Source organism: Notolepis coatsorum, assembly GCF_963971535.1.
Source record: "Notolepis coatsorum genome assembly, chromosome: 3".
Lineage (NCBI taxonomy): Eukaryota > Metazoa > Chordata > Actinopteri > Aulopiformes > Paralepididae > Notolepis > Notolepis coatsorum.
The window spans coordinates 119,375,268-119,395,076 of NC_140167.1; the positions used below are offsets into that span (position 1 = coordinate 119,375,268).

The following is a 19,809-nucleotide window of genomic DNA, read 5'->3' on the forward strand; positions in this document are numbered from 1 at the left end:
TGAATGCAAAGTCTGCAACCATGTCCCTGTGATACCCAACAACTATGTAGTAAGTAGAGTATTTGGGTACTGGTAGTTAAGGGCTTGAAAAACAGACCGTTGGTAACCACTACAAAAACCGTGGCAGCAATGAAGAATACACCTCCAGAACTGCCACACATACCAACAGAAAGCAGCATGACACTCCACGTGACTCCTCTACGAGGGGGGCAGGTTTAGAGCTGGGGGGAAGAAAGAATCCAACCAATCAGGATCTGGAGGCGTGTCCCTTGTTTGCATGGCCACATCTACTGGTTCGTACTGGTTGTGGTAACCATGGCAAGAAGGATCACCAACTCATTCATCACCATCACAACACAACACCGCTGGGTGAAGCGGCAGAAGAAAAGGAGCTAGGCCAACGAGGAGTTACTGTTCCTTTAACATTTTATTGAAAGTTGTGAAGTGCAACTGTCAAGTGCAATTGTGTTATTTTATGTTACATCTTTTTTCTCATCTGGTTTCTGAGGGAACATGCACAGAACATGAGCATAATAACTGATACATAGAATGCAAAAAATCCATCTCAAGAGTTTATGATATTTAGAGTAAAGTGTTAAGCTTTAAAGAGTTTGATCATCCGGGAGTACTTCACTGTCAAAAAAAATAAATAACAACAGAGTAAACCACGTGGTGCAATACTTCCAAAAAAAAAAAAAAAAAAAAAAAAAAAAAATTCAAGTGAACCATGGTTTAACATAAGAGTTAATGTTGCAGCAGAGGAGGGGGGGGTCTCTGTCCTGTCTTGTTTGCGTATTTTGTAAGTTAAATAATTGCAACTCCTGTAGATCTCCAGAGTCCTGAACTACACAGCATTAAAAAGAGGCATGGACCAAAAACAGTAGCGGCCCATTACTGGCCACTCCATTTCAAATCCATGCCTCCTATGGATAGATAGCATCTCTTGTCCTTTTTTCTTCCATCGTCACTATTTTACACAGTACTTTACACTATACAGAAATATACATCACCTTCCACCCAATCCTTTAAAGGGGGAGAAAAAAATGCAGCTTAGCCCAAGGTGTCGACCCTGTGTTAAAGAGTTTTATATAAACATGCCACTGCGAGGGGGTCGAACGATAACAGCCGCGATGAGCTTCAATCCTGTGGGCATACGAGGGGCTCAAATCTTAAATACTGAAAATACAAGAATATCATCTCCTTAGTATGCAATAACTTTTCTTTACTCCCTTCAACCCCCCAGTTAAAATAACGACGTCAATGCTGCCAAGTGTTGTGATCAAACCACCTCCCTTGCCTCAACACACACACCTCCCCCAACCCCCCATTCCAGATGGGGACTTTGTGATGATAATAATAATTCCTCACATTCTTTACTTTGTCATTATGAGAAGGCTTCTCCCTCTCTCCCCACTCAATCTGTAACCTTTAACGCAGCGGCCCGGAGAGAGAGAGAGAGACATCCACTGTTATTTACATTACATGATTCAGCAAAGCATGGCGCCAACCAGTACAATCTTCATTATCATCACCACCACCACCATCACCATCATCACCGAAATCGACATCACTTGAAATCCATTGACACAGGCACAGTGATTTTTTTTTTCTTCTTCTGTATTTTAAACTATAATGTCCCATTAAATTTGTTGGTCTTGCTTCTTCATCACCAGACACATTCTAGTTGATATGTCCATGGGTTATTTGGCAAATGTTCATTCATTCATTCTCCTCCGACACAGGCCCTCCAATTCAGCCCCTCCCGATTGTCTCTTGGTAGCGTGCCTTAAAGCGCCCTGCGACCATGGCCCACCGGCTGTGTCCTTCTGAGAGTTAAATATGTGCAAATTCTTGTCTTAACAGCGTAGCCTCCTGCGGTAGGAGGCCATGGTTTAGCTCTGCTGCTGCAGCAGGATTCAGAAATTGTCTTGTCAGTCTTTTGTCTGTCTGTCCACTGCCCAGGTTAGACCCGCAAACCTCTCTCAGAGCGGAGGGGGGGGTGCTACGCCGAGGGCCCCGAGTTGTGTGAGGCGGGCTGGGCCGGGGGGGCCAATGTGGTCTGGGACCCTGTGACGACGCCGCCGGGGGCAGGAGGGGAGCCGGCCTGGACCTGGGCCTGGAACTGGGCCATCTGCTCCGGGCTGGCCAGAGTCTTCAGCAGGCTGTTCTCCTGCTCCAGCTGGGAGTTACGCTCTATCAGCTCCTTGATCTGCTCCTTGAGGACCTCCACCTCCTCACGCACAGCATACATCAGGTGGCTCTTCACCAGGTCCTGAGAGAGAGAGGGGGGGGAGAGAGAGAGAGAGAGAGAGAGAGAGAGAGAGAGAGAGAGAGAGGGGGGGGGGGAGAGGGGGGGGAGAGAGAGAGAGAGAGAGGGGAGAGAGAGAGAGAGAGGGAGAGAAACAGTTAGGGGTGTAATTCATCATCGCTGTCAAACAAAGACATCAAAGCATGGACAAATTATAATAAACTATATTTATTTGTTTTATTTAGCCTTTCTTTAACCAGTTTTGTTCCATTGAGATCCAGAATCTCTTTTACAAGGGAGAACTGGTCAAGAATAGCAGCAACACAGTTTCAAAATAGATATAAAAAATATATATGTATATATATATAAATAAATACTATGGGATTTATTTATGCAATTGTTACGATTGCATTGCTCAGACTGACAGCTACTAACAGCACATGAAAGTTGTATTATAATTTTTATTTTGTAAGTTTGTGTGAGTCGACGCTCTGTTTCAGTTTAGCCCCCAAGTTTGGACAAATGTTGTTTAATATAAAAACAAAGACACTTCTGGGGGCAAACATTCCCAGGCTTCCCCCACCTCTTCCCGTGACGCTGCCACGAGCAACGTCACCAAGCCGACTAAATGGCCCGCCCCCATATGTCTCGGCCAATCAGAGTCGGAGATATTTATAACCAGGTGTCTGCCTGGTAACAGAAACAGATGCAGGACACAGGGTCGCGTGAGGCTCGTGAGCCGCACAGCCACAAACTCTGCTCGAGCCTCGGCCCCACAAATGAAAGCGAAAGATATTCACTCGGGACTTCCCAAAACAAAGAAGAGATTCCTTAAAAACAATCGAATGTCACGAGAATGGAGATTTATTTTTAGTGGTTATATTTACAATGGCTATATGGCACTATCGGCTGAGTAAACTACGGAGTATGATGAATTGAAAATGGGGGACCCTGGTGGAAACAAGACGAAAGTCTTTCTCTGGTCTGCATCCCCTTAACAATTGTATGTATTGAGATGTACTGTACTGTACCCATTCTGCAATCTGTTAATAAACTTTTCAATCAATCAATCAATCAATCAATCAATTCAATCAATCAATCAAGCTTAATACAACGTCAATATGTCTCAGTGACGGTCTGCTGAGACCGAGTGAAACAAACAGCGTGCACCGAGTCCAACACCACCATATTGTTGCACGGTTGCCAGATTATTTAGTGATATATTTGACTGTAACCTGCGCCAAATGTAATCATTTACAGTCAAAGTAAAAGCAATGGAATATACGCGCAAATCCTTGCGTGCCTTTCATTCTCTGCGGGTTATGTTATGTAACCCATTCATTCTCTTGTCTGACGCAACAACCCTATCGTCCCACAGCGATCATCCTCAGTATTGGATCAGGTCCCATCATCGTAGTAGTAGAGGCTACAGCCCGATCATTACATTATTGATCATGGGGGGGTATTAACTTACCATCGCCTGTTCGATCTTGTTGTCAATGGCCACAACACTCGCTCCTGACGAACTGCAAGAGAACAAAAGGAGACTATAATAGTGAACATAGTTCAGAACATTTTCAGCAGCTCATTAGAAACCAATACAGCCAGGCCCTATATGCTTACGTAAAATCACCCGTTCTCCTTATATTTCAGAGAAAGGCAAGGCTGGATGATTTTATAGCACAATGTACTATAATCTTCATATAGCACAATGTACTATAATCTTCATATAGCACAATGTACTATAATCTTCATATAGCACAATGTACTATAATCTTCATATAGCACAATGTACTATAATCTTCATATAGCACAATGTACTATAATCTTCATATAGCACAATGTACTATAATCTTCATATAGCACAATAATCTTCATATAGCACAATGTACTATAATCTTCATATAGCACAATAATCTTCATATAGCACAATGTACTATAGTCTTCATATAGCACAAATAATGTAATGTACTATCAATCAGCAATTCAGCCCAACGTAAACCTGCGAGACTACACACAGCATCCATCAAGCACTCGATCGCACCGTTTGCAATATCATCTAATTGTAAGTGATTGTATGTAATGGTGTAAATCGACACACAGCCTATATAAATTAACTAGCATGGACGTAGTAGTAGTGTCGCTGCGGTCAGAATACACAACAGAGATAGAGAAAGGACACCCGACTCCTGCAGATGAGAGGACGCCTGTCCCAGAAACATCACAGAGATCCTTTACATAGAGATCCCCTACATAGAACATTTACATAGAGATCCTTTACACAGAACCTTTTACATAGAACATTTACATAGAGATCCTTTACACAGAGATCCTCTACACAGAGATCCTTTTACATAGAACATTTACATAGAGATCCTTTACACAGAGATCCTCTACACAGAGATCCTCTACACAGAGATCCTTTACATAGAACATTTACATAGAGATCCTTTACCCATTATCGAGCTTGACGTGGGAACTCTCCGCGCCCAACAAGGACGATAAGAACGATATTGAGAAATTTCTCAACTGGCAAACCCCTAGATCCATCGCCACTGTATAGCACGGAGTATTCATGGTATTATGGGGTCCGTGCGAGAACGAGCTTGTTCGAAAGAAATCACCGACATCCAATCACACTATTATAATGTCCGTGGTCGGAGAGGGGCAGGCAGTGTGGCGCGCACTGTGTCCCGTTAGAAAAGCCCGCTGTCCCGGGGAGCCGACGCTGCATCTACCGCCGCGGCACGAACTCAGTCCAAGGTCAGCTCCTCTCCGCCGCGCGCAGCCCGGGAGCAGAGCAATGTATCCAAGAACAACAGCGCGCGCCCGCGTCCTATTGGCGGAGACAGGAGCGAGATCTGACTAATCTATGCGGGAACGCCCCCACCTGCTGCTCAGCCCCGCCCCTACCTGCTGCTCAGCCCACGTCATTTGCATGAAGTGTGCAGGAAGGAGAACAGGGAGGGGGAGGGGGCAGTGGGTTTTCAAACTGGGGAAAACCGGATGGAAAAAAGGAAGAGACTGTGCACCCCTCCTACACACATAGACTATACAAAAACAAATCGGCCCAGGTTTACATTGTTTATTCTGACTTGCTACTATACACGTCGACGACAGGGGTTAAAATCCAGTGGTGCTCTCCAGCAAGCATCCAAAAAAAGGTAACACTGAAAGAGCCATAACGTGATTGATCAATTGGTTCTATTTTGTTTCAGTGTCATGCACCCAAGGACTAACAAAGACACCATATCTCACCTACATTAAACGTTGTTACTGTCCAACATACAAATCTACATCTGCAGACAAATTCCACTTCATACAATGTGTTCTGCCAAATAAAACCTGCCACAGCAGCACAGCTCAAGTCTTTCATCATTATCTAGCCAAACGAAATATAGCTTCATATAAAGAAGGAGAGAAAAACTAAATGGGTTTCGGTTTCATGTTCTCCCAAATTCCATAACAAACTAAAGCCGTCATCCTCTGGGGCACCATACCAAACTAATTGTAAAGGATCTTTGACTTTTGCATAGATTCACATAACACATGAACAATAGAGCATATAACAACAGAAATATATAGAAATGAATGATGAAAATACCAGAGGATCAACTTTCAAGTCAACAAAGCTTTCTGCAGGTGTAAAACACAAAAGCGTTGGACTTTGTGCTCTATGTCTATGCTGCCCCCTTGTGCCACTAAATAGAATTGCAGGTAGCAGCTGAACTACAGACAAGAAGCCTCAACAGACAACTTCCAAATCACCCTTTAGACGCTAATAGGCTCATCTAGCATGCAGGTTAAAGACTCGATGGTTGTCCAGCAGGAGACCAAGCTTCAAACCCTTCCAGCGATACGGGATTCACTTAAAAACGTGGCATCTCATGTATTGCGTCATGCACTGTGTCCAATGGGTGGTTATGGTGGGGCGTGTGCGGCCCAATGAGGTTAATATTAGGGTCACGGTAGGGGTGGGCCTATACGGGAGATACCACGTTTTCAGGGAGTCCCCCAGTGCCACAGGTTAACATACGTGGACACATACAAAACACACGCACATAGCATACAGGTTGTGTGTGAACCTAAAAGCCATAATGTATACGCACACACATATCTCCCAGAGCAAATACGTACACAATCCATGCCGCAAGTACAGCGGTGCCGCGTGGCTGCTGAGCATGCCGATCATAACCAACGTCACGTGAGGAGGACGTGAGAGGAAAGGTCCCCAGTGGCGATCGAACAGCATGATCCAAATTACTAAAGGAGGGAGGAAAGACACAGGGGCTGATATGACTTGGGAGTCTGGCAGCTATTAGGGTAATTGTATATCAATCTGGGAAAATCAAATGCGGACAAACAAACACTAGGATCAAAGCAAGGGTATAAAAAGCGGTGTAATAACCAAGCATGCCCTGATGAGACGTGAATGAAGGAGTAATGCGATGACATGCGATGATCATGGACTGTGGGAGCATGGCGATTCCCATCCTAGTAAAGACCAACACACTGTCACGTAATGTTTCCCACCCCGTCGTCATAATAAGTAGCAGAAAACTGATTCCAGGAAAAAACAGGCAACCAAGGTGTGGTGATTTCTTGGAATCCTGAGTAAATAGTAAAATTGTCAGCTGTGTAGGCTTGCGTCACATCTAGGCTGAGGTTTGCCATTATTTTGGTTGGAGGAGAAAATACACAACCTGAGGACAAGAGGAAACATAGGTAAAGTCTACCAGAAGTCTACCATCACTTCTGAATGAGAAAGGATAGGTTAGATGTTATACACTATAAAGAGAAGGCAACACGCACACATCACTCGCTTTGCCTCTTCTGTGGTGCAGGGAATAAACTTCCTTGAAGATAAAAATCCCAAAGACTTGGGGCGCCTGAGAGGCGAACCACGTAACGCGCTGCGTTGCGGCACGGCCGACCCGGGTTCGATTCCCGGACCCGACGTTTTTTGCCGAATGTCTTCCCCTGCTCTGTCTCCCATTCTTCCTCTCTCTCTCTCTCTACCGGACTGCCCGGTAGTAAAAAAAAACAATACAAATCTACCAAAAACATAAAAAAAAGAAAAAAATCCCAAAGACTTAAAAGTAAATTCCCACACACACAATATAAGTGGGTAAATGTACTGCAATCATATAGCGCTTTTTAGCCAAAGCGTGTTACAACTTATGCCTCACATTCACACACCAGCGGCAGAGGCAATCATGCAAGGTGCCAACCTGCTTATCAGGAGCAGTTAGGTGTCTCGCTCAAGGACACTTCGACACACGGAATCGAACCGGGAACCTTCCAATTACCAGACGACGCTCTGCCTCCTGAACCACTGTCGCCACAATATCACCTCTGTATTGATTTATTCAAGGTTAAGTCAACATTTCGGTGACAGGCACCTTTCTCAAGACATTGTGACATCCTGAGAAAGTCCTTTGTGACAGAATCGTCAACTTCACTTTAATAAATTAATGCAGAGGTTGTTTGTATGTATGTGTGTGTGTATTTTACTTCTTTGGATTTAGATGTTATACATTGCCTGACCAAACCCAGGCAGCTTTACAAAGGTATCCTGGTGTAAAGACCGTTTCTGCCTCACTGTAAACCAATGGACAGAGATTAGGGAGGCAGAGATACTGGTATGGATGTCTAGGCTAATATCAGGCAAAAACAGGGCAATGCATCACAGTAAAATGGGATACTAAGAGCCATGGTTAAAATGTCAGAAAGCCACAGCAAAGTGACTTGGTATTCTGTCTTTTTCACCCAAAGGACAGGATGTTGGATCTCTCAAAAGAAAAAAGATAACAATGCTTTTACCCACTTAACTCAAATGAACGGTTTATTGTTGTTAGTTAAAAGGAATGGCTCAGAAGATATGATAACATTGGGATAACTAGGCCCTGGACTGAGCTGGACTGTGTTAGGCTGGCTATCCATCCACTGTAGTTTATGGCAGAATAAGTGGTATGGGTCCTGAGGCTGTCCAGCATTTCTTGTTAGGGCAGATTGATATGGGCCTGAAGGGACTCTATATCATGAATTAATGATCTCATAGCTGTCAATTTGTGTCTTTAACAGTCTGCAGTAGTATAGTTTCTGTAGTCTGGGCTACACTAGACCGCTGGGACTATAGTGTCTGTAGTCTGGGCTACACTAGACCACTGTGAGTATAGTGTCTGTAGTCTGGGCTACACTAGACCGCTGGGACTATAGTGTCTGTAGTCTGGGCTACACTAGACCACTGGGAGTATAGCATCTGTAATCTGGGCTACACTAGACCACTGGGAGTGTAGTGTCCGTAGTCTGGGCTACACTAGACCACTGGGAGTATAGCATCTGTAATCTGGGCTACACTAGATCACTGGGAGTGTAGTGTCCGTAGTCTGGGCTACACTAGACCACTGGGAGTATAGCATCTGTAATCTGGGCTACACTAGATCACTGGGAGTGTAGTGTCCGTAGTCTGGGCTACACTAGAAGACAACTGGGAGTATAGCATCTGTAATCTGGGCTACACTAGACCACTGGGAGTATAGTGTCTGTAGTCTGGGCTACACTAGACCACTGGGAGTATAGTGTCTGTAGTCTGGGCTACACTAGACCACTGGGAGTATAGTGTCTGTAGTCTGGGCTACACTAGACCACTGAGAGTATAGTGTCTGTAGTCTGGGCTACGTGACTAGACCACTGGGAGTATAGTTTCTAGTAGACGTCTGACCTTACCCTTTAGGTTTAGAGTTTTGTTTATTTTATTTTTCCATTTAATTTCTTGAGATCAATGATTTGTTTTGATTTTCTATTGTTTGTATTTATTTACATGTTCGAAATAAAGATATAAAATAAAATCAAATCAAAGGATGTTCAACAGGCACAACGCCATGCAATTGAAAACAGTAAAACACCAGTATTTAAATTTGAAAGAGGATCCACTTTATCATTAACTGGCCGCCTGAGCAGTGCAGGTCCCTGGTTGTTGCCGAGATTATTCTTGGTGGGGTCGTGAAAAGATACACAAATATTCCTAGGAGAAGCCGCCTATTCTCAGTCCTTACCCCACAATGGTGGAACGAACTGCCCACCACAGTTTTGATTGATTGAAAATTGTATTAACAGATTGCAGAATGGGTACAATACAGTACAGCTCAATACACACAATTGTTAAGGGGATGCAGACCAGAGAAAGACTTTAGTCTGGTTTACATCAGGGTCCCCCATTTTCAATTCATCATAACATATATGACATACATCCATACAGATAGACAGTACTGCTACATCTATACATTTAAGACATACCAGATTTACAAATAGAGTAGTTCTTGTAATTTTGATACAAGAACAGTCTAAAAAAGAGAGTATACATTTGACGAAGAAACTGTACATTGGAGGAGGTTGGTAGGTAGGAGGGGTGGAGGGGGTTGGGTAGGTGGGGTGGGGGGGGAAACTGTACAGTGGAGGTGGTGGTGGTGGGGGGGGGGGGGGGGGGGGGTTGGGTAGGCGGGGTTGGGGGGGGTAACTGTACATTGGATTATCGACTAAACCTTACTTGGTCCCAAGAAGAGGGTCTCGTGTATTATTGGGTTTAATAGGACATTTATTGTACATTGGAGGGGGTTGCGTAACTTGCGTTAGGACATTTACAGGGGCCAGTTTCGAATTGCAGTCTCTCATAGGTGCTCTTTGAGAGTGGTTTTGAAAGTGGGTAGTGATTCACATACCTTTACAGCTGTGGGTAGGGCGTTCCACATTGATGTGGCATAATTGCGAAACGTGTTTAGTCCCTTGTTTGAGCCGAATCTGGGTTTAACATAGGGCTGGGCGATATGGCCTCTAAATGATTTTTGGCTATGTCACGATACACGATGTACATCACGATATTTTGACATTTCCTCTAAAGCACTTAAAAATGCTTGATAATTTAATTAAACATTTCTAAAAATCTAAAAGAGTAGTCTACTGACAGACTAATACAGAAAAAATTTATTAACATCTAAGACTATTTATATAAAAACTCTTGGGTGCCTAAGACTTTTGCACAGTACTGTTTTCTATCCACTTTAGCCAACGTTAGCCACTTTACTAACGTTAGCATTAGGTAATAACCGGTTTAAAATGGATGATGATGATTACCTCACGTTGCGTCTATTCTACTAGCATTAACATTACTAGTACAAACAATCAATAGCGAGTTATATTGATCACGCTATGTACGCTAGCCACAAATGCTAACTCTTATAATGGTAAAACGCAATCACATTAGCACGTAAGCTAAAAAACAAGCTTAACAAATCAGCTATCTTTTTGTGAGACTAAACTCTCCGCTCTTGGTGGTAAAGTGTGTTGATGTTGGTTTTGTTTCATCAATAAATGAAGCAGAATACACAGTGAATGTATCCTTTTTTGTTTATTGCACTTGTTCCTGCTGCAAACAAATAATGAAATCCTACGCAAGGCATTAAAGATGGCGGTGTTGTGTTTTGTGCAGGACGCTCCAACGTGTGACGCTTCTCTCTTCTGACCAATCAGTGGTCTGCAGTGTTTCACATCACTCTCTGGGTGTGTGTGTGTGCGTGTGTGTATGTATGTGCGTGTACGTGACGTAAATTGGGGTGAGTGAGTGTGTGCATTTTTTTTAATTTTTTTTGTATCTTGCTTTCTCCGATTTTTCTCTGTTTTTCTCCCCGTCCCAATTTAGTCGTTCTGCCAATTCCCCCCCTCCCCTACCTGGTTGTTGTGTGCATGTTCTCCTACTGGTCGGTACAAGGGAACCCTGAAGTATCCGCACGCTTCCTCCGACACGTGCGGCGACAGCCAGTGGCTTTCTTCTCATCTGGCAGCGAGGGCTCTCATTGGTGAAATGTAACGCGTGGGAGGTCACGCTGCCTCTCTCAAGTCCTGCCTCTGCTGAGCAGGCGCCCAGACCTGACCTGTAGGCGTCGCTGTCCACAACGCCAGTTTCCCACCCATGGCTTCCCTCCCCCTAACCCAGCCAAACGAGTTAGTATAGCGATCAGCCCAAGCCAAGGCAATGCTGACTCCGGGAGTCGAGACCGCAGCCTCTTGCATTGGTGACGAGCGCAATCACCGCTACGCCACCTGACCGCGCACATTTTTTTTCTTTGAGAGGGAGAGACGAGAGAGTAGAGCGCTGCGCCAAAGTAAGTCTCATCTCAACCGCGGCTGCTTATAAACTGATGTGAGGGATTGTGAGAAACATCACGATGTCCACGATACGTTTAAAAAGTGTATCGTTTATGAACTGTACCCGATATTTATTTAATATCATCATATCGCCCACCCCTAACATGATTTGTTGAGCTTCCTCTGGTGTTGTGATCGTGGTATTCACTGATCTTTGGGAAGTATTTTGACATGTACATGGGTACCTTCGTCGTGTAGTGTATCTTGTAGACCAAGCCCATTGCAAGTTGCTGTACTCTGTCGTCTACTCTAAGCCATCCTAGGTTGTCAAAGTGGGTTCGGACAACCGAAACCCGTCCAATTTTTCGCCGTCGACTAAACCATTATCAAAAACTAAAAAAAATTCTAACCCTAACTAACCTTACTGTCATGCACTTGTCCTAATATATTAACCTACACTGTAGCACTCAACACTTTGATGAACATCGTTACTCAGCTGATGGAGTTGTGCCCTTCCTGATGACTTGTCGTACAGAACTTGTAAGTCGCTTTGGATAAAAGCGTCAGCTAAATGACTAAATGTAAATGTACAGACATTATTATTTTGTGTCAAAGTTCACCATTCTCTCTAGAGAAATATAGAGAAATTCAAAAGCTAGTCCAGAAATTATGAATATATCTTCACTATGCTTTCAACTTGGGAGAGTTCATTGGGAAATCAAAGGGAGCGTGTATGGTCCGAGATCCATCTGAGGTGAATAGAGCTAACATCAAGTAGGCTAATACTACTACTCTGATGTTACCCAAAAACCCTAACCACCACAACCAGATTCACTCACACACAGTTGAAGACAGCCTTTTCAGCACTTCTTAGGGGAGAATGGGTCTCTATGTTGAACGGCGATTCACATAGGCCAGACAGGCACAGCTAAAAACAACCCCTACACACTGAAACCACAGCTCACACGTACGCCCACATCTGATATCCTCCAGACACACACGGCCCATACATACACCTCCATACACACACCCCGAAAACAAACTCACACACATTCCATACACACCTCAAACCCAATCCATGTACACACCCTTGACATTCCTGCCTCTGATCACACACCACACAAACAGCCAGTCCCAATCACACTTTCTGTCCCTCTCAGAATACGTCTTTAGAGATCCACTGGAACCCTGCAACACAGGGTTGTTCAAGAATTGTGATTTCAATATCAATCAAAATAATCATGATTCAGATTTTTGCCATAATCGAGTAGCCCTACGACAGAGTACTGGCTGAGTTTCTAAGACAAAGAGGAATCTCCTAGTAAGGCGGAGGGATTGACTGACCAGGCCAGGGGAGAAGGTGCAGGAAAAAAGAGGTGAAACATCATTATAATAATCTCTAATCTACATACTGTATAATGCCAATCTTACAAGAAGCTGAAGCTGCAAGCCTAGTCCATGATGACCAAGCCTCTGAAAGGGGACCTTTTAGTCATTAGTTATGCTTTCGGCTGCCTTGCCAGGTCAGCTCATTGTGGAAGAAACTCACCAAAAAATAACAAAAATAAATGTTTCATGAAATTGTATATGTAAGAAGACCATTGTTGTTGATAATTTTATGGGGATCTTTATTTTATGTTTTTATTATTTGTTGATATAATTGAAATGAAGCATGGCGATACCACGATTTGTTCTCAAATGTAAAAAAATCGTATAATAAAAACATTTGAAACAATCTTAAAAAACATGTTTTCAGGGAGATATCCTTAACACTTTCAGCCGTTTTAGTTATCCTTGTACTCAATGGGCCACCGCTGTAATAGATAGGGATTTTCACTGTGCGTCGCTGTGTTTGCAGGGCTATATCTATATTCTATATTATAGCTATGGAGACAATACTATGGCTCATTTGACATTAACTATCCCTCGTTCAACATGTGAAAAATAATATTTTTTTTTCATGTATACGTTCGCGTGTTATACCGTGGTGAATATTGTATAGTTTCAGAGTGATCCTGGCTAATTCCTGGTAACTGTGTTATGGAGCGGTATGTGAATTTAGCTAAAAGCGTTTGCGTTGCTTGCCTGGACATGCTATTATTTCCAAATCAAAGGTATATAATAGGTATTATGTTTCATCATGAATGCATGAAAGGGGGGGGGGGGGGGGTAATTTTTTTATGCTTTGATCGCCAGCAACGGCATTAGTTTTGAATACTACATACATTAATCAGCTGGATCAATATGAAATCATTGTAGGATCAAGGTGGAATTGACGTCAGATAGTCCTTACCTTTGATCTGGGTTATTCCAAAAAGAATATTCCAATTGTGTGATCGCGATTTCCAGTATTGATGTCGATCGTAACTGACATGAAGTGGCACAAGATATGCCTCAAGTGTGCTGAACGCGTTTCGAAGTCCTCGGATGAAGCGATTTACTTGGCTTGGTCTAAATTCTCCGCCCGGACGAAATTAGATGTGACACACAGTGTGAAATAAGGTTTCAAAGGGTGGGCGATACTGCCACCTAGCAGGATGCGGCCGGTATTGCACTCTCGGGATCTCAGAATGATTTCCTATGGTAACACCGAGGTCCGTGACACGGCATAGAATAAAAAAATCTAATAAAAGAAAAAACGATGAAAACCCGGAGAAATCTCGGGTTTTGGCGCTCAACCACTGGCGAGATAAACCGAGAAATCTCTGGTCTGGCACAGAAAGTGTTAATCATTAAGGCGTTCACATGGTCTCAAAAGTACAGGGCACATACACTATGTGGACGGACGGTCTGCAGTCCTTTTAATGCGGTTCCTTGACGTCTCTGCGGACGAATGCAGAGGTCTGCTATTGCATCGTTTTAGTCTGCGCAGCCCGCAGTGGAGTTCGTCTGTGTGTGCTGCATCTGGATTCTGAAATGCCCTTTATGCTGAAATGTCCAAATATTTGGACTTGTGTGGTGTGTGTGTGTGCTTATTATGGTAAACTAATGGTCTAGTATGTAGGTAATTTCACATCACGCGATGCTGTCAAATTAAATGGGCCGGATAATATATGACAGAGAGAGCCCCCCCGACATACGCACGTGCATAAATACACACACACACACACACCATCAACTAGCCCAGTTCTGTTTGCCAATTCTAATAACCCCCGAAAGGTAGCCCTGGAAAGTGTACTCTTCAAAGGCACGACTGCCAAGCCAGTCTCTCTCCACTACAAACATGACGCACAGAGAAGTGTCCCGCTGAACGGGCTGCCAACAGACTCATTGCTGTCTGACCCAGTGCCAGAAAAGACTGGGAATATGACTGTCCAGGGGTGATGAGTCACAATGTTAGAGTTTAGTCAACTTAGGCTAATCTTTTACTATGAGTTTAGTCAACTTAGGCTAATCTTTTACTATGAGTTTGGTTAACTTAGGCAAATCTTTTACTATGAGTTTAGTCAACTTAGGCCAGGGTTCGAAATTAAGGGGGGCTTGGGGCAAAATGCCCTCGAAAATTTATCAAATGCCCTTGAAAACCAGTTAACCCTTTCAGTGCCACAGACGACATATCTCTTTTTATTAGGCCCCCCCCCCCCCCCCCACTGAGTGCCCACAACGACAAATATCGTTTTATTAGCGATCTGAAATCATATTTCATCAACCGAGTCTCCCGTTGGTACACCAGCCCCTACAGGAGCTCAGAATGGAAAAAAGCGCCCGCTATCGTCTATCCCTGTGTAACTGCAGGTCAGTCGCTTAGACTGACCTGGGATCTGTAGATATGTAGAGGCCAGCTGGCTCCTTGTGCTGGCAAGAAGTCTGATCAACATGGAAGTCATCGCGGGACGGGAATCAGCCTGGAATATATATTCACAGCAGCCAATAATCAATCAATAAGCGTGATCGATATTTGGAATGGCGATCAGGAATTGGAATAATCTTTTTGGAGAACATCTGATCTGAGGTAAGGAATCTATTTTACCAGTCTTGGGATAATCAGAGTTGTATTCGCTGAGATCTCAGCGTTTGCCCTATGTGTGATGTGTCTGTGTGCGCGATCGCGGATGAGGAAATAAGAGAATCGATTTTTCAGCTCGCGTCTATAGCGTGCATATGTACACATATACTATCGATAATCTAGCGTTTATTTGAAAACGATTCATAAATAGGCCGAAAAATGACAATTTTTGTGTATTGTAAATGTCTTTTATCATGGAATCTTTATATTTTCCTTGAAAACGAGGGCTTTTCAAAATGCTATAAAACGAAAATGAACCGATAAAAAAACAATCCACTTCGACAATGTTGACTGCAAACGAGTCATTGATAAAGCGACGGGCAGATTAGACACATAGCCATAATTTTAAACATAGATTAGGCGTTTTTAACACTAACATTGAAGTGGATGGTGGCAAGGTTAAGCAAGGGCTCTGAAAGTGTTAAGGGGGGCAAGAAAAGCCCCCAACACTTTGCACAGATGTTTAGCCCTTAGTATGCACTAGGGATGGGCATTTTAAAGAAAAATCCAGATCGATTGATCGCATGCTATACTCGAGTGATCGTGTATTACTCGAAAAGGGGAAAAAAAAACGTAAAAAAAGAAAAATATTTATTTTTTTACTTATTTTTGTTCATTCACATATATATGTTTAAGGAAACCAACAAACAGTTATAATCTTACACATACATGTGAAAAAAAATGTCAAAAAATTAAGTAATATTTTTTTTTCATAATTTTTTTTTAATAATATATATATATATCTTTTCTCATAGCTACGAATAACGATTACTCACGCCCATCCCTAGTATGCACACGCACAGTATAATATGCATGTAATAAATAGTTTGTTAATAAACTCTGTTACTTGAACAATTTTCACTGTGCTCCTAAATTTCTTTGTGTGCTCCTAAACTTTTATTTAGATTTTATTTTATTTTATTTAGGAGCACATGTGCTCCTTGGGAAAAAGGTTAGCGTAGAGCCCTATATATGGAGACATTAACATTACGTTATCAAACATAGGGACGAAGACTGTAAAAAAAAGTGTCAATAATGTTTTATAATCTTAATTATAATAATTATCATAAAAATTCGGTGCCCCCGAAATACAAAAAAAAGCCCCCGAAAATCAATTAAGGGGGGCAAAAAAAGCCCTGACATTTTTTATTTTATTTCTAACCCTGACTTAGGCTAATCTTTTACTATGAGTTTAGTCAACTTAGGCTAATCTTTTACTATTTTAAAGGTGCTTCAACTTTGTCAGACAGTATGCAGAGGAGAGAGCAGGGTGATACGAAAGACATCTTCAGGATATTTTGTTCACGTACGCAAAATCCCATGTTAGATAATCCATGTGGCATGTGCTGGTTTACTGCATGATATAAAACGAAAATGAAAATGTTATTTTCAAGTAACATCCCCTCTAATACAGATTACCTAATTTTGAGAGACATTTGGGTTAATAATGTGTGGTTGAATTGTGCACAGCAATATCACAATATCATAATTTCATCGCAATATGATCCCAATACAATATGATAAACGACAATATTTCATTATCGCCCAACCCTAGGAGACAGACATGAAAGATGGTAGAGTGCAAAGTGATGCTGATGATAATATGACAACGGTCACTTGTCAGAATCAAATCTCACAACGTCAGGTACATCATTTGTACCCTAAAGAGGAACACCACACAAAACAAGAATTCCAATCTGGTATGTTCATAGTGTAGGAAAGTTCAATCAATATCTGTGAACATGAGGAGCTACTCTGCCCCAAGGCCCAAGTCAAAGTGAAGTTGTAATGTCATCAGGTATAGAGCCTGGAGCTGCTCAATAGACAATGAATGAGAGACTGGTTTTGTGAAACCACCACATTTTTGTTTTCCTTCTTAGACCCAAATGAGCTTTATTCTATAATAGTGTTCTCAGTTATGAAACAGAAAATGTATCCATATACTGAGAACATTCCCCTGGGTGCTCTCAGGGTCATCTTTCCAAATGCATCGTCTATGAAGCAGCTCCGGACCTTATACCTGTTGTCATAAATTGGAGTTTTTGGAATATTTTTGGTCCATCTTAGACCATAGAAATAACATGATAAATAATAATAATAATAATATGATAAATAATAATAATAATAATAATAACATGATAAATAATAATAATAATAATAATAACACGATAAATAATAATAATAATAATAATAATAATAATAATAATAATAATAATAACATGATAAATAATAATAATAATAATAATAACATGATAAATAATAATAATAATAATAATAATAATAATAACATGATAAATAATAATAATAATAATAATAACATGATAAATAATAATAATAACATGATAAATAATAATAATAATAACATGATAAATAATAATAATAATAATAATAACATGATAAATAATAATAATAACATGATAAATAATAATAATATGATAAATTCTGATCAGCTATGTACATGTATGTATGTTTGTGGGGTAAATTAACTTGATATAATTGATATTGTAAGTAAATTCAAAACCAAAACATCAACTGATATAAACTCCATTGACATGGTAATTATTAAAGAAGTAATTTAGTCTATTGTAAAACCTTTGACCTATATATGCAATCTGTCTTTTCAAAGAGGTGTTTTTCCTAATAATATGAAACCAGCAAAGGTAATACCAATATATAAAAATGGAGATAAACATCAAATGGACAATTATAGACCAGTGTCCCTACTTCCTCAATTTTCAAAAATATTAGAGAAACTATTTGTGAAACAAATGGATCTTTTCATTGGCAAATACAAAATACTGAGTGAACACCAGTATGGGTTTAGGAAAAATAGAACTACTACATATGCAGTGATGGAGATGGTAGAAGAAATAACTAAAGCAGTTGAAAATGACAAGTGTTCTATTGGTATTTATATTGACCTACAGAAGGCTTTTGATACAATAGATCACAGCATATTAGTGAGAAAACTGGAGAAGTATAGCTACTTGGAAAACAGACAGCAATGTGTGCAAATTAATGACAATGGGTCTCATTCCCGAACAAAGTTACGACAAAATATTTCGTCTTAGCCAGATTTCGGCCCATTTTAGACATATTAGGGCTGGGAGTGGGAGTCCCCAAACTTTCCTGAGATCTTATTTGATCGTGGCTGAGAGCAGATTTAAGAGTGCTGAGGAGCACACTTAAATATGCTCTCAGCCCACGATCAAATATCATGATTGATTGACTAATTTAAAATGTTATTATAACTTGACAGACTGTGTTCTCATAGTGATTCCTTCACATCAACGCTACAGGCCTCCTTGGAATTAATTACTTAATCATAATTAAAATAAATATGACAATATTTGTACGATAAGAAATTACGCATTTGATGTCGGAAAAATAAATAATATGGATTCATCTGATCACAGGGCAGCTGCTTAACCATATCTGAACCAGCTATTTTGGACAAATGTATAATTACTTTAATTACTCAGATATTCAAACACAATTATGCAATTATTGTGAAATTATTGAAAATAATAATAATTTAATGCCTTCTGTGGAATTTGTATTTCTTATTTGTTACACATCTGTTTTAATGATTAATTATATACATTTGAAAGAATGCAGGTCAACATGCAGTGTATCCCATTGATTGGTATACAATGGGACAGACCTTTGTTTGATTGATTGATTGAAAACTTTATTAACAGATTGCAGAATGGGTACAGTACAGTACAGCTCAATTACATAAGGGGATGCAGACCAGAGAAAGAATTTCGTCTCGTTTACATCAGGGTCCCCCATTTTCAATTCATCATAACATATATGACACACACGACACAGATAGACAGTACTGCTACATCTATACATTTATGACATACCAGATTTGCAAATACAGTACTGTTTGTGATACAAAAAGAGTCCAGAAAAGAGAGTACATTTGACGTAGAAACTGTTGGAGGAGGTTGGGTAGGAGGGGTGGGTGGGCGATAGACTTACACTGTACAAGCAAAACTGTACATTGGAATATTGACAAAACCATACTTGGTCATTTACTGTACATTGGAGGGGGTTGATATAGCTATAAACCTGCATTCCTTCGAATATATCATTAATCAATTAAACGTATATTGAAATACACTTATATAGCCTATACACCAACACTGAAATGACAGTGGATAAATAAATAAGAACTAAAGCTAATCGGTGGAAATAGACTGCATTAATATTCCATAACAAGTCTTGTGTGCACCTACGAATGAACAGTAGCCTAGGCTTAATTATGGAATAATAAGCCATACTGCGTTCATTCATTATGCCCGCCGTAGGCTATATATATTATATGTCATTCATTCATTCATATACAGTACTGCGCGCGCGCGTGTGTGTGTGTGTGCGCGCGCGCTGCGGCAGGTGTGTA

The 19,809-nt window shown here is 41.2% G+C and overlaps 1 protein-coding gene across 2 annotated transcripts in view; it reads right to left on the reverse strand.

Annotated features, from left to right (window-relative positions):
- Window positions 1-408: 408 nt before the first annotated feature.
- The window catches only part of LOC311226193 (TSC22 domain family protein 1-like), a 178,314-nt gene continuing 158,913 nt past the window's right edge, over window positions 409-19,809 (reverse strand). Inside the window, exons 2-4 of one of the 2 annotated variants that reach the window (XM_084311567.1) lie at window positions 6,386-6,511; window positions 3,723-3,774; window positions 409-2,272 (exon numbers count right to left, since the gene is read on the reverse strand). In XM_084311567.1, the coding sequence (XP_084167693.1) occupies window positions 2,003-2,272; window positions 3,723-3,774; window positions 6,386-6,511 (448 nt within the window). In that variant the 3' untranslated portion in view covers window positions 409-2,002. The remainder of the gene's footprint in view (window positions 2,273-3,722; window positions 3,775-6,385; window positions 6,512-19,809) is intronic. The other variant, XM_084311568.1, reaches the window with a different exon arrangement.